At 42.9% G+C, this 15,259-nt stretch overlaps 2 protein-coding genes across 9 annotated transcripts; one reads left to right on the plus strand and one right to left on the minus strand.

The window, feature by feature from the left end:
- Positions 1 to 1,356: 1,356 nt before the first annotated feature.
- LOC125983236 (glypican-6) lies at positions 1,357 to 9,498 on the minus strand. Its single transcript, XM_049744357.2, has 11 exons — positions 9,084 to 9,498; positions 7,110 to 7,268; positions 6,260 to 6,394; positions 5,650 to 5,825; positions 5,491 to 5,571; positions 5,082 to 5,247; positions 4,681 to 4,811; positions 3,345 to 3,491; positions 2,615 to 2,751; positions 2,267 to 2,439; positions 1,357 to 2,082 (listed from the first exon to the last, which is right to left on the minus strand). Exons 1-11 carry the CDS (start codon positions 9,277 to 9,279, stop codon positions 1,811 to 1,813), a joined length of 1,773 nt encoding a protein of 590 aa, XP_049600314.1. The 5' UTR covers positions 9,280 to 9,498; the 3' UTR covers positions 1,357 to 1,810.
- Positions 9,499 to 9,667: 169 nt separating this feature from the next.
- On the plus strand, positions 9,668 to 15,241 carry LOC125983431 (seipin). 8 transcript variants are annotated; one of them, XM_068649378.1, is made up of 12 exons: positions 9,695 to 9,785; positions 10,210 to 10,368; positions 10,918 to 11,004; positions 11,703 to 11,805; positions 12,366 to 12,615; positions 12,763 to 12,841; positions 13,321 to 13,464; positions 13,566 to 13,601; positions 13,982 to 14,116; positions 14,244 to 14,341; positions 14,593 to 14,713; positions 14,794 to 15,241. In XM_068649378.1, exons 5-12 carry the CDS (start codon positions 12,371 to 12,373, stop codon positions 14,851 to 14,853), a joined length of 918 nt encoding a protein of 305 aa, XP_068505479.1. In that variant the 5' UTR covers positions 9,695 to 9,785; positions 10,210 to 10,368; positions 10,918 to 11,004; positions 11,703 to 11,805; positions 12,366 to 12,370; the 3' UTR covers positions 14,854 to 15,241. The 8 variants fall into 8 exon arrangements, with proteins under 8 accessions (XP_068505450.1, XP_049600629.1, XP_068505479.1 ...); XM_049744759.2 differs by having other exon boundaries at positions 11,711 to 11,805; XM_068649349.1 differs by lacking the exon at positions 10,210 to 10,368 and having other exon boundaries at positions 9,668 to 9,785.
- The last annotated feature ends 18 nt before the right edge of the window (positions 15,242 to 15,259 follow it).

The raw sequence follows: 15,259 nt of genomic DNA on the forward strand, positions 1-15,259 counted from the left end.
TTGCCTGGATGCTACTTTTAAATTGTATTTCAAACTCTCACGTACCCACTGAGATGCTTTCACTATCCAACGCCTACACTTTCAAAGCCTGTTTACTGTTTTTATTTTTATTTTTTGCTTGTCTTTAAAGGCCTGTCCGGGCTTTGGAATGACGTCACGCACGTCCTGTTCTAGTTTTCCACGTCAAGCACAACACAGGTATTTTCAGTTTCAAGAGACGGACAACAATGCGCTGCACCTGAACGTCGACTTTGGCACCAAGAAATTCACTGTGAACGCCAAAGTCAAAGACAATTGGAGCAGCAAGCTGACCGGGAGCCTTCCCCAACAAAACCCCTTTGGACGAGGACTCCCCTTCGAGGCGACGTCCGTCACTAAGTCATCATCACCCAAATTCAAAACCTGTAGAAAGTAACCTGCACTCTGCCTTCCGCCGTCTAGATTGTCATCAAGTGTGGCAGTGGCGCTTTCCAGCTGACTTTCAACGGCGGGCCCCAGCAGGACTTTGCTTATCAAGTTCAGGATCTGCAAGCCATCAACTTGCTGTTGGTGTGGCAAGTGGAGCAGATCCACGTCCAGCTGAAGTGACCATGAGGCCGTTGGAGCGCCGCTTCTGACGTGTTTTTTTCCTTATTTCTTTAGCGGTCGCCACCGACTGTTGTTCACTTTAGACTAAGTGTGCAAGATAATGTCCCGGGACAACATTTTGCATTATGTGGAAAAATAGAGTACGAGTATAAACACACTTTAATTGAATACACATATTCTGATGAATTCTTTGACTTTTTGCAAGTGATGATTTAAACATCCATTTTTTCAACTGACTATGTAAATGGGTTTGAACCAGAATAAAGGTGTTGCCTCTTTCACTTGGTTTGTATCTGTCAGCTCCGTATACATGCTTGTATATGTGTGTGTGCTGCGAGACTGGTCGACTTCATGTTGTTGTTGTTTTATGTTTTTATTTGTCCCCTTCAAAACGCAGCTTTTTCAACAAATTGCATTGCCATAATCTTGGAGGGGATTTTGGACAGTACTTTGTAAATAGAGGACACATTGTGTTTATAATCAGCTGTTTGCTTCACTGTGTGATTCTATTCAGATACGTTTACTCGACATCGCTGGTGGCCTTCACAGACCGAAGAGACAGAGAGAACGTGCTTGGTAGGCCGATTGAGCACTCTAAATTTCTCGTAGGTGTGAGTGTGGATTGTTGTTTGTCTCTGTGTGCCCTGCGATTGGCTGCCAACCAGTTCAGGATGTTCCCCGCCTCCTGCCCGATGACGGCTGGGATGGGCTCCAACATGCCCGCGACCCCGGTGTGGAAAAGAGGTACAGATAATGGGTGGCTAAAACTATTTGACCCTTGCCTTTAATAGAAACAAACAAATAACTTAAAAAGCATCAATATTTTTCACTAACTTATTGTCATTTTAAGCAACAAGAGGCATTTCTGTACATTGTGAGAAAAGCCATGTTTTGTTTTATAATAAACAGGTTTTCACTTTTTGAGTTTTTGAACAACTCAAATAAATAAGCCTTTCTGACAATATTCAAATTTTTAACAAAAAATAAACTGCATTAACTCAAGCATTTTATGTCAAAATGTAGTACACAAATATTAATATTGGGACCATTTTACCAATTGGCACATATTGATTTACAGTCATGTAAAAACAGAGAGACGTGTGCAGTTTCTTTTAAAAAGAATCATGATGAGCCAGTTTGTGCAAGTAATTGTTGTGCTGATGTCACCAAATGAAAAAATTGGGCGGCCGGCCATCACGACACACACAATGGCAAAGAGCAGCTATCTCCACCATGGAGCCATTATGAGCAAACAAGGTAGCAACAACAAAGGAATTGGGGAGGAAGTGAGCTGACTTGCTGCAGAAAGGACTCTGCCGTGGTTCCGGTTGCCCTTGGGCCCGTTTCTCTCACGGACCCGAGGAGGCTTGGCGGGGATGGAGGCGGGGTTACGCGGGGACTTGCTGTAAGGAGGCGAGTGTGGTCCGTACCCAGGCCAGTCATCGTTGTAGCGCTCGCTGGCATCGCCTCCTCCCGAACCGCTGCCCTCCTCACCTGCAAGCAACACACACCAATGACCATATTTACACTGTCAGCTAAGTGTTAATGAACAAAACTGTATTTCCTCAAAGGATGCGTTTATTTATCCAGAAAAAAAGCAGGTACCGCTTACAATCGCAAAATATATATTTATTTTTAGATATGACAATCTAAAAAAAAATAATCAAGTGTTACTGACTGTCCATAAAGTCTGTGTCCTGTCCACTTTGTGCATGTCTCAGTTTGTTGGTGGCCACCCTCAGCTCCATGATCAGCTGTCTAGTCTTGATGTCAGGCCGCCCGATGTCCACCTCCACTTCGGGGTTGTTGATCTGATTCGCAAGCCCGTCGCCCATCACCTCCGGCAGATATCTGAATGTGTTGATGCACACAGAAAGCATCATGCTACAACCTCCATCCTTCACTGTTATGTTTAGTGTTCTCTTGATGTTGAGAACAGTGTACACCAAACAACCCTTTTATAAATTATGGCCAAAAATTGGTTTCATTGAATCGTGGCAAAATCTCCCAGAAACATGTGGCTAACCTCCCCCTGGTCTGTCCGTTCCAGCAGCGGTCCTCATTAGTGACGTCGGCGGCCATCTTTTCATCGTTGCAGATGGTGTGTGGGAGGGACACCCAGAAGCTCCCCATGGGTCGCAGGCGCTCTTTCAGCTCCGGAACCTGTATGGAGGCAGCTGGTGAGTCATCACTCGTCTATCTTGAAAGTGTTCTTGTGTCTAGCTGGCTATGTGGAGGCCAGGGGGTGCATATGCAGGCAGAGGTACATGGCGTCACTTCCACACATGAATCACCGTTTTGTGCATTCGAAGTAAGAACACAGGATGCAATATTACCAACATATGATATTTACTATGTGTAGGACCTACATTTTCTTAGTCATTAAGCCACAGAAGTCAATTGAAATGTAATTAAACCCTATCTTAAAACCCTAACCCTAGTTTGAAACCCTAACCCTAGTTTGAAACCCCAGTTTGAAACTCTAACACTAGTTTGAAACTCTAGTTTGAAACCCTAACCCAAGTTTTAAACCCTAGTTTGAAACCCTAAGCCTAGTTTGAAACCCTAGTTTAAACCCCTGACCCAAGTTTTAAACCTTAATTTGTAATCCTAACCCTAGTTTAAAAGAAGGTGTTGAATGTTAAGTCAATCTGACTTTTAAATGTTAAATCTGCTTGACGCACTGCTTTTAATTACTATTCAAGGCATGATTCTCAAAACGGACGTACTAGTAGCTAAGGCTTCATCGTTCTTACCAGTCGGTCCAGGTTGGTGCCTGCAGCTGTGGTAGGTTTTTCCTCAGGGCTGTAGGTGCGGAAAGGCCTCCTATTGCCCCCCGACTCTTTGGGTGAGCGCTTGGAGCGTGCTGGAGCAGGTCTGGGGTTTCCACAACCTTGGAACACCTACACAAAGAACATTGAATTACATCAGTGACAGGATAACGTTAGGAATTTGTCTTGGTATTCCATGCTAAACGTCAATGCATCAAGTCAGACCATGACTTGTGGAGCTTCATTTTGACAAAAGTAGTGCTTTGTTGCACATCTGCTAAATGTTTATAAATTCTGGTAAAAATAGTTTAAATTAATAGCAAAATAAATGCCTTACAGCTATCTGACTTGAAATGTATCACATCAACAAACATCCTTGACATCAATTACTACTTTCCTATTAGGTCCCTTGTCATTTTTGTGACATCATCATGTCAACGCAATGCCTGAACGCAGTGTTCAAAAGTTTTCTTGTTCAACAACTCCTAGTCTTGCAAAATCGTGATCTTGTTCTTTGACTTTATGCGCTTTATTCATGTGGCATCTTGCGCAGAGCCGCCAATACGATCTCAAGACCGGGGGAGTCAAGGTTTGAACCAGCGATATAATAAATCCTTGGCCGACATTACACAGCTCTCACTCTTTCTCGCTGCCACAAAGGAGAAAAAAAAAGCCAAGCTGTGCAGCAAAGAACTCGCAGTTCCTTGAAGCGCTGCCACATATTGAATGGAGACGTGGGTGCCTCAGGTGGATATGCTCCCAGAAGGCTCTCCACGTGTCAGTCACGTGGTGCCACACCACTGCTCTGCGTGGGAATGCTGTGTTGTTGACTCAGGAAGTACAGCAGAGAACAATTTTTGCTATTGAAAACTAGTAGACCAGGCGACCAGTGGCTAAGCCTAAAAGAATTCAGGCTAAAACTGTTTTGCAATTGCCTACAGAGTTGATAAGATGGCATCAAAGCACTACTTGTGTCTCAATGAAACCTCTCCACTCACTCCACCATGTCCTTGACACCAAAATGCCAAAGGATGGCGCCAAAGCAACACTGTTAATACCGATAAGATGCGAAGTTAACCAGATTGGAATAAGATCTATGAATTACAAATGAACCCCTGTGGACAATTTTCTTCAATTAACATGAGATTCGAAACCTTTACCTCAGAAAAAAGAAGTGCTCAAGACTTGTGCACCATGCTTGAAATGGTTCATTCATTCATTCATTTATCTGAATTAAAACATCAAAATTAAGAGCAGCAATTTTCCCCAGGGAGAATATAAATACAGGATATAGTAATGGCTTATAAGGAGTCAACCTTGCCTTGGTGGAGATGCTGACGCTGTTTTCTTGCATGTACATGATGGCTTCGGACACTTTGACAGAGATGGATTCTGCAGCTAGCTCCATGTTGAACGGCCCCTCCAGTTTCTCCGCCACTTGGTAGAGGGCATCTGATGGCAGGTACGTACTAAGTTTACACCCGAAGGTGAGTGGATGTAAAAATAGAATGTAGTAAAAAATAATAATAATAATAAAATGAGCAGCATGGAACATTACATAAATGTATTCTGCCCGATTGTTGATTATTCACTTTGCTAATCATATCTTTGAAAATAAAATGAACCATTATCCCAAAACAAAAGGATAATTAATGCGCCTAAGAGGGTATTTGAGACTAAATGCATAATTTCATCTCTTCTCCCTCGCTTATCATCACCCACCAATAAAATAGTCCCACTCGGTGTCCAGGTCGGCCTGATTGGCTAGGCAGCCTTTCATCACGTTCAGGCAGAAGGCGCGGCACGGACGCAGGGAGGGGATACCTCGACAGAGTGGACAGTACCACTGACGCATCAGGCCGCGCACGCACTGTGAATCTGGAGTCATCTAGAAGGCATGTAAGGAAAGCCACTGTGATTACACACACTATGACGCTGTAAAAGGCTAATTCTAGCATTAAATAGATTTGGACCCAGAAACTCTCAGCTATGAACCAGACTGGCTAACCACGAGGCCAATACTTTTTTGGTAAGTTCAAACTGGAGTCGCCAAGGAAACAAACTGTTTTCAAGGTTCCACTGTTGAATGAAAATAAATACTTTTTACATTTTTGTTATATCAGTATTTTACCTTTGTGGCTTTGGTGACGATATCCCGACCAATAGCCAAGCCCTGTGATAGCGCCCTCGAAGCAATGAAAGCTCTCGATACCTAGATTGGGGAAAGAATTGTTTAAGAAAAAAAGAAGTATTGACTTTTGATTTCATTTTTTGAAATGGGACAGCCCACCTGTACGCGCAGTTTGCGAGGAACGTCTCCAAACGGCTGAAGCTGTTCGGCATGCTTACTGACACATTCCAGGTAGTCATCGCTGAACTGATACTGAGGGTTGACCAGAGTGAAGACCCGCTCAACTAATCTGGACCAGAAGTCCGATAAAACCTCTGTCAGACTCACGCTGGCTCCTGTGAGCAAAGGGAAAATGGAGGAACTAAAGAAGTCTCATGTAAATTGTGTTTGAGGTCCATGTACGGTACAGTACGGCCCATGGTACCTTGACTAAAGTTTAAATCATTCCTTGATCATTTAGACCAGTAAATCAAGTGATCAAAGGCCACTTGTTGAGTCAAAGTACCACTGTATTAATATGTAGGTGGAAAATACATAGGTAGGTTGGCTGACACACAGAAAGGCGGTTAAATGGATGGAAAGAAGACAGATGGATTGACAGACTGGCAGAAAGATAATCATGATGCTGTACACCAGCAATTCCAGGATAATATTCGCATACATAGTGATAGTGCGATTTGGCCATCTGGTACCACCTTGCATCTAAATATACATATACAGAAGAGTGTCCTAATTCGCGTTGATACAGACCAAGTGTGCGTGAGCTGACCTGAATAATATCTGCGCAGCTCCACAAACAACTCCTGGAAGACGTGCAAGTTCTGCGTGAAGAGGCGTCCGTAGGTCTTGGTGAACATCTGGTTCATGGATTTCTCGGACAGGTCTATCAGCTCCCTGAAGAACTCTGCAAGGAGAAAGACGCAAGTGTGATACCCCTGAAACCTGTGGCCAAGACCTCGCCAGCTCACGCTTACGTCACACTGTTAGCAAATACGAAGAAGAGAGCATGGCGTCTATAAAAATAGCCTTTAAGGCTCATATGTGCAATCTCCCACTCCTGATTCATCACTTACGTAATATCAAAGAACGAGGAGGGGAGAAAAGAGGTGATAGCAGGTAGGCGGTGAAAACATCAAATGAGCTCGCTGCTGCGTCTGGCTAGACTCGGACAGGCGGAAATTTTTACTACAGCTCGGTTCTGCTAAACAAAGAGCCGCTCAAGCCCTCGAGGCCCCTCTACCCCCCCAAAAAGCTTAAGCCTTCATTCTAACAGGATGTTTTGGACAAGGGACCCAATTGTTGAATAAAAAAGTATCCTAATCAATTAACCAGGGGTGTGGGTTTTGTTTAGAATAGGTTTTCCTCATACAACTGTTTATAAAACGTTCAAAAAAGGCAGAAGTGACAAATTCAGGAAAGTAAAAACCCTACCACAGTTCGGCTTCTAAACAAACTCTAGGGAGGTAACTAATTTTGCTACCAGTTGATCAGATTCTGGACCTGGATTTGACACAACAGCCTAAACGTTGATAAACCTGCTCAAACTTTACTTTTTATACCACAGAAAACATAACCAAGATGGTAGTCATGGCCACAAACACAAGAGTCATTTCTTTCACCGTCAAACCGTCGCTGTCTCTGGGTGAAGGTGGTCAATAGAAACTGGCTATGGTTCTCCACGGATTTCAGGAAGTCCCTCTCGCTCTGAAGGGCCAGCGTTTCCTCCATCTGACTTGAGCAGCAGGTGTAGTCCTGAGGACAGAGTCTCAGGTGCTCACCTGTGCACATAAGAAGAAACAGTCCATCGTTTTAGGCTTAGTGATTCCCAACCGGGGCGCTATGGCACATTTGTGGGTATGCCACTGGACATTGTCCAATTCTACTTAATTGGTCCCAAACCATTCCGTTTCCTTTCATCACATTTTATTTTTTTAATATATCTTTGTTCCTCCATTTATTCCAGTTGCGTATAGTGACAGGTAAAACTTCCACTGGTTGCCCAAAGTTATGACAAACCTACATATCCGCCTTTTCTGACTTTTTTATTTTGTGGTGTGTGGAGAGAATTTTTTCTAATGTCAAATATATGTCTCGGTTCTATAATGGTTGGCAAATGATGTTGGATCAGAGGTGTGGAATCCTACCGTATTTTCCCATCCCACCAAGAATCAAGTAGTACATCCTCAGAGGAAGAGTAAAACATTTCAATCACAAATGCTCATACAATCATTTAAAATTTTCAAAAGAAGGGTGAGCTGGAGCTAAGCCCAGCAAACTCAAGGTCACCTACCAATAGAAGGGAAAATATGTAGAGTTACTTAGATGACTAAATGCCAAAACGCTACAATATTGGAAATGATGGGTTAGCATCTTTATTCATTCCTGTTCAAGCAAGGTCTGCTTGCAGTCAAACGCTCCAATGCACTCGTCAGTCTCTTGTTACGACAGCCGAGTGTTATTAAAGATAACGAAAGAGTATAATATGAAATTGTACTTTGACCCCATGAATTATTCAGCGCCAATCTGTCTCTCTTGTCAGCTCACTTTGGGTCTTTGATATGTCCAAGGTAATGATATGCAAATGACAAGCGAGGGAGGAAAAGAGCTTCAGTTCTTTTGTTTCGATCAATGGTACACCTGACACAAATAGTACACAAATGGCTTCCACCTCCTCACTGGTGTACCACTCTGTGTCTTTTGTTCCACTCTCACTTGTAGTCCGCTCTCATCCCTGCATTTCCATTTCTAGGCAGCCTCTCGCCGTCGCTCACTCTCCAGGCCATCTGCTCCCCCATGGCCCACGGGACCGCCAGCCGAGGCTCAGGCAAAGAACACACGCACTCTCCCCAACGGCTCACACACAAATATATCTAAAATCAATCAATACAGGCATCAGTCTGTTCAACAAAGCCCAAATGTGTAAAACAGGGGTGGGAACCTTTCGGGTTATTGTAAAGTCCAATGGGATCCATTAATTACTATATGGCTGTATATTTCAGCTTTTCATAACAGTTACTCATTTTTTATTTGCTCTCACAGGCCTTAAGTAAGTGGTACGTGCTGGCGACCCACAATTACATCAATTTTTGTCAGATTTACATGCAAGGTTCAGTCTCCCATAAGTGGGCAGTCTCGCTATACTTTCACACCGCCAGACAGGTACACTTATTTGTGCCCCCCGAAAATTCCAACTCGTTTCCCAATTTTCTCTCAGAAACTTGACACATGGTCCCATTGAGAAGATATGATTGTTGCCAGTGCCCATGGGGTACATGCAAGGATTTACCACTACAGGCGAAGACTAATTAGGGGCGAGGTTCTTTGTTGTTCTGGTTTTGGTAATTTGCTCATCCCGCCTAATCAACCTATTTAAACAGCACAGGAGGGGTAATTGGGTTCAAAACCAGCCCACATTGTTTTTAACCAGGGAAGAAAAGAAGATGATTTTGCCACGTTGTGCTCATTGGAGAATACACTTTGTTTTACAGATGCGTTTAGGTTACAATCATTGTCCCGGATTTTGGTTGTTAGGCGAAAATGTACATGTTTGTGTTTAATTCTTACAAATAAACATTCGGCACGAAGAGTCTTACCAGAGATTTGAGTCACCGGTGCGGTACCGGTGCTGTATCCTTTCTCCGCGTACACCTGCCGGGTGTCGGCGCAGCTCCTCCCCGCAGCAACCAAGGAGCTCCGGGACCCCGACAGGACGGCTACCGCGCAAAGCACACCCAGGAGCGGGTACTTTCGTATAGCAAGCCTGGTCCCCATCCTCGCCACAAAAGGCATCCGTAGGGAGATTGATTTGAAAACTAGAGTTATAACGAATGATCGGAATTAAACTAGGTACTGTAAAAGTGTTCTAAGATGGTAAGTCGTCTAAAAAAGTTAGTTTTCCCAAGGTCATGCAATGGATAAGCCCAGGCTGTAATTCTACACAATTTGTCTCCATCAACTGTGACCAGTAAACTTGGTGGACATCAATGAGGAGAAAAGAGGTGGATGCAACCCTCAGCATCACCATTGTAAAGCAAAAAGTAATTTAAACCGGAAAACCAATATTTGATTGTAAAAAATAAAAAAAATAAAAGGTGAATTTGCGTCGTGGTTGTCGGTAACCCGCGTGGCAATGAAATTACTTTGACAGCAAAGACCGGAAATTATGCTTTTTACGCTTGACAACTTGACCCTTGGGTAAACTGGAAGCAGACGAAGAACAATGGACCTTGCCGGGGAGCCCCCACCGTGGGACCGCTACGGAGGGAGTAGATGGGCGGGGAGCCTCCTCTTCCAAGGTGGGGCGCAGATTTGAGAATTCAGGGTCCTTATGTTAAACAGAACTGCTGTAGAGCTAAAAATGCCTCTTTTTCTAGCCAATCAGCCTCCTTGCACTTGTAGTCTTCGTCTCACTGAGTTAGTTGTGAGCCACCCAAACGAGCTCAAGTGGCATTAAAATGGATGGATGAGGTACTTTCCAGATTGAGAACTAAAATAATTTAAGGTTCCATTCAAAAGTATCACAGAGGATTTTTTTTTTTGCAACAGTGAGTGAATATCCTTTAGTTTTCTGTACAATAGGTCAAAGTTGCAACGTGCAGTTGTAAATGTTGAACGACTAGCCTCGTCCTGCCCTGCACATCTACCCCTAATTTAACTGATGGTATCAATTCACTTGAGCCCTCCTACTGAGTTGCCCTTATGTCTCTCTTTGATGCCAAGCCACCCAAGAGGCCGAGGCTTAAAGCCGCACAGAGCGACATCCAGCCTGGCTTGTGGCACCATCCCCTCCCCACCAGACGCTTCTCAGCAGGAGCACCCCCCATACCTCCCAGCCCCCAAGGGACCCCTCGGCAATGCACCCGAGCCTCACTCAAGATAGTGAGTAAGGGTGACTGGGGCATCAGTGCAAACGATATCTACAAAGCTATCAGCTCTGCAAAGAACAGCCTGGCAGTGAGCAAACTGTCAGTGAAAGGTTATATAGGCAATGTAATGGGAGGGTAAAATCGTGATGAAGACATGAATGGAAGCGGCTACTGAAGGAGGTGGTTTCTAATGCGAGGGATTATCATGTTGTCAGAGGCTGATGGATGTGAGCCTCTGGAATCACCTCAGATATGCAAAGAGGAAGGAAGGAGGGCTTTGCACTAGGTCACATTGTCATTGACAGCAAATCTATCTTGACCAGTGTGAGATGCTTCAGCTCTATGACATAACGACTATGCCCCTTTTTTAATTAGCTCTCCAACGCTAATTGCGGCCATTGTTTTCACCTAGGAGTAAGCCTTGTAAAAAGAACTGGTTTCACAAGGCGCTCCATTCAGCTGTTTTCATCGCTCCTTTTCTACTTTTCAATGCACTGCTTTCTCACATCTCTTTTGTAGTATCTGCTCCCTCCCAGTGCTGTCTTCTCTTCTTTTCTCTCAGTCAAAAATCACAGAAGATATCCCACAATGCCTGTAGGCTGTCGGCGCAACATCTCCACACTCCCCTCAGAGGGTCCTGCAAGTAAAGGCAAGCTTTATCAAATAGAATTATTGCTTTGTGTTCGCTTGGATGCAGAAGGCACTGTGAATTAAAATGAAACTTTACATCTTTTTGGCTATAAATGTCTCACTGAAGCACAACAAATCCCTGCTTGAGTTTATGAGTTAAGAGTCAGATGTATAAGCGCCTGAACATGATTGTGTAAAATGTCTTTAGTTACTACTTAGTCGAAACTAACTCAATATGCTAGAAGGTTGGAGAAAGTAGCGATTTTGGAAGTGTTGATAATCAAAACGTTTATGTATAATTTAAGCAATGTGTATTGTAATTGTGTAAATCTATTGTCGTTATTTTAAATATATTTCAAGGGGGCCCACTGCCCCCTGTCCCCACCTCTAGCGACGCCTGTGCTTCTGTATTCAGTACTTCAGTGGTATTGTACAGTAAAAGTTGTTGAGTGGTGAAGTAGCTCCCTCTCTCTGTGACTGATCAAAACATTTTAAGTATGTAAGAGAGCTGATTTCTTGAATTAATATGTCATATTGTACATCCTGAATTTTGCATATTTAGTGATTGCCGCTTCAATTTTGTGAGTCCACATACTGCGTACATTCTAATGTGTAAATCAAAAGATGTGTGTTTGTGACTCTGTCTTGCCCTCTTAGTAGAACTGTGTTCTAGTTGGCAGGCGTACCTCTGTGGGCTGGACTAAACCTTTTTCTTAGAATTGTAGGAGCTCGGAATTGGAAAGCTGTTCACATTGATTCATCCTAACGGTAGACCAAGACTTGATTCACCTCACTGTTCATGGAGCATCCGAATATAAAGGTAAGTGACATTGCTTTACATATTGAGCTGTGTTGGTGCCACACCTTTTATACCATCAAGTCACGCAGAATAAACAGCAATACGCAGTCTGACTTGAGGGATCTAACCGGCGGCCTCACAGTTGTGAGACCGAACCCCTACCACTTGTGCCAGTCTGCACGGTGATTTAAAACGGAAAGTATGTCTGCTTTGCTCTCGTTAGAAATGTTCTAAGTGTTGCTGTTTGATTTGTATTCCTTCATTTGTTTAGTAGGGCGTTTCTTAACAACATAAGCTTGCTTGAAAATTAAAACGCATAACATAATAGTCAGTGAATGCCTATTTGCTGACTTTTACCTCCAAATAAAACATTCTAACTTTTGATCCATCTGCAATCATCTGATGTTAAAGTGCTCTGCTTGTGACCTAAAATTAGACTCGCTGATTTCACACCTCTCAGGCCAATGAATGAATGTTTGTTTGGTCCTCAGAAGTCATTGCATCTTTATCAGCACAGCAAACTGTTTTATGCCCATTCTGATGAAGCTGAGTGCTTTTTTTTTCTTCTTCTTCTTTTTTAGATTTAATGGATCGAGCAAATCACATGCAGTCTGAAGAGGAACCATTCGTCCTTTTTGGTGCTTTGCTAACGAGATTGAACGATGCCGCTGTCAGGGCGATGTTCCGTGTCCGTCAGAAGGTTGTGCAGAGCGTCGTCTTACTCTCCGTGCTGGTGCTGCTTCTCTGGCTCTCCGCCTTTTTGTATGGGAGCTTCTACTACTCCTACATGCCTTTGGTGGCTTATTCCACACCGGTGCACTATTACTACAGGTGAGTGTGTGCTGTTCAAGGGCATCAGGAAATGGCACATTTGGCCGCATTAATAAGTCGGTATCAACGACACCCTTTGTCCACACCTTTCAAATCTCATTTCTCCATAAAACTATGGTCCAATTTTTTTTTTCTTTGCTTTTGCAGGACAGACTGTGACTCTCCAAAGTCTTTTAGGTGCTCGTATCCCGTGGCCAACGTCTCCCTGATAAGAAACAACATGCCTGTATGTGCAATTACTGTGTGCATGTTTTTTGGTTTAAGTGTTTTAACTCCCTAGAGAAATAAGACCGTAGAATTAAAATGTAAATTTTAACTTGTTTTAAGGCTTAATTTAGTTTAAATCAGTTGACACCTGTACTGTATATCATAAACATTCAGGACATAGAGTGAAATATGTAGTAATTTTTTTTCAAAAACTATATCTTGACTATATCTTAATATCTTAATAAAAACCAATAGAATAAACATGATCTTAAAAATGTATAAAATATTTTAATACAGCAATAATTAGAAACTAGCCTGCTGAAAGGTATTTTCATGAGAACAGAAAGGCTCAAATTAATGACATTTTCTATGATATTCAAATTTATTGAAATGCATCTGTATTCTATATTAAACATAAAATACAAACTGGAATATGAAGCTGCCATTTATAAAAAGAAAAACACATCGGCTATTTTAAAGATTATTCGCTATGTTCAGGTGTTGACATTGGGCCAGGCCTATCAAATGACTCTCCAACTGGACATGCCTGATTCCGAGACCAACCAGGAACTCGGGATGTTCATGATCAGGACAACCTGCTTCTCTCGTGACGGAGGGCAAGTGGCGACGTCCGCTCGTTCCGTAAGTGGCCAACGGAGTTCTCCATGAAGCTCCGGACTGTTAATCAGCATGTTTGTGCTGACCTTTCTGGATTCACTGCCGCGTTTCCGTGTGTTTCTCAGGCAAGGCAACTCCCATCCGCCTCCAGCTCTCGCTTTGTAAGTATAGCATCAATAACTTGCTCGAACAGAGCCATGTCAGTAATGGGACTCAAATATGATAGCTGTTTGTTTGTCTTCTAATGATTGTGTTGCATTATTGGAAAAAATCAGCAGGTGGGACTATGAAAGCCACCAAATCACAGCACAACAGTAAAGTCCTCAATCCACTTCTCCACGAGAGGCCACAAGATGGCGCCAAAGCAACCAGACAGTTCTTTAGTTGAAGTGTAAAAGCAGTTATGTTTGTGTGTGTAACACAGGGCAGGTTTCCCCTCACCTCACCCCATACCCAAAAATCACATCTCACAGCCAAGTCCAAAATGGGACTTTTCTGGAGTGAAATGTAACAATGCTGTGCTGTGACACTCTTGTATCAGAGTATGCTGCGGTACCAGTCTAACCTTCTGAGGACCATGTCAACACTGCTGTTCTTCCCGGTGTTGCTGGGTGGAGTTGTTGAGCAGAAGCAAGTATTAGCGGTGGAACTCTTCTCGGAATACACAGACGACCCAGTAAGTGCAACTGTGTGTGCGCAGTTCGTTCTATGTCATCAACCAATCTTTTTCAGCAAATTCAAATTTTAAGATCTAGTTTACGTTGTTAACAAAACTCATTCTCTCTTTTCTTTCTCATGAATAGTACTCCCCCTCGTCCACAGCCGTCATCGAGATTCTATCCAGCAAGGTGCAGATCTATTCATCCCAGCTCTACATCCATGCTTATTTCACCGGTGTAAGGTGAGAGGGCAATTTTTTTTGCCATACGTTGTGAAAACGTGTGTTGGTATGACAACCCGATGCAAACAGATTTCAACCCACAACCTCAAAATGTGCCAATCGTCCATCTATATTGATTATTGTACTGTACTTCACAAGTACATTTACATGACATGTACTTTAAAATGATTTGTGTCATTTCCATCAATAAGATACTAAATGTAGTTGTTAAGGTAAATAACTTGTACTACTAAGATGTGTTCATTGTTCAGGTACTTGCTGTTCAACTTCCCAGTCCTGTCAGCTGTTGTGGGGATGTTCAGTAATTTCATCTTCCTTAGCGTTTTCTTGGTCTTCAGCTACATGAGGCTGCTGTTAGACAGACCAGACCAGGTGAGCGACATTCCTCATGCATGCTGATTCATTCATTCAAAGTTGATGCGTTGATTTTCATTTGCTTTTGTTTTTGGCAGGCCCAAATGAATGCAGCAGTCAGGTTGGGAAATGGTGACAACAACAATACACCTACTTGAGACGATTTTAGCTGTAAGGAGAGCGCTGGTCTGTCCTCAGCATGAAAAGACATCTAGTACGCATCAATTGAATGTAGTTATGTCTTTCTTCTTTGTCACCCTGTCACATTCTATAATCGTTTCCACTATATGACTGGAATTTACTTGGCCTGAACAAAGAAATTCTGTTGTGCGAAATTAACAGTAGAGGTGTCTCAGTTACTTGCACCAATCTGTTTTGCTTTCTATGAAGAAAGTTGATGTTAAATTGGGAATTTCTGGAGCTGAAGAAATATATCTTATCCACAAGACCGCTTAATGCAAGATTTTACTAAGTACGTTTTCACAACATGTGGTTGTACTTATGCGTGAATGCATTATATTTAAAAAATAAATGCAACTAAAACTGCTTACGCAAGTATTATTT

The sequence above is a fragment of the Syngnathus scovelli genome, chromosome 1 (assembly GCF_024217435.2).
Source record: "Syngnathus scovelli strain Florida chromosome 1, RoL_Ssco_1.2, whole genome shotgun sequence".
Classification (NCBI taxonomy): domain Eukaryota; kingdom Metazoa; phylum Chordata; class Actinopteri; order Syngnathiformes; family Syngnathidae; genus Syngnathus; species Syngnathus scovelli.

Excerpts from the sequence above, each read along its gene's own strand:
- LOC125983431 (XM_068649349.1), top strand. The coding sequence starts at position 12,371 with ATGGATCGAGCAAATCACATGCAGTCTGAAGAGGAACCATTCGTCCTT. Across the intron at positions 12,842-13,320 it reads TGATAAGAAACAACATGCCT|GTGTTGACATTGGGCCAGGC; the intron begins GTATGTGCAATT and ends CGCTATGTTCAG. Across the intron at positions 14,117-14,243 it reads CGGAATACACAGACGACCCA|TACTCCCCCTCGTCCACAGC; the intron begins GTAAGTGCAACT and ends TCTCATGAATAG.
- LOC125983236 (XM_049744357.2), bottom strand. The coding sequence starts at position 9,279 with ATGCCTTTTGTGGCGAGGATGGGGACCAGGCTTGCTATACGAAAGTAC. Across the intron at positions 2,752-3,344 it reads GCACCAACCTGGACCGACTG|GTTCCGGAGCTGAAAGAGCG; the intron begins GTAAGAACGATG and ends GCCTCCATACAG. Across the intron at positions 2,440-2,614 it reads AACGGACAGACCAGGGGGAG|ATATCTGCCGGAGGTGATGG; the intron begins GTTAGCCACATG and ends CAACACATTCAG.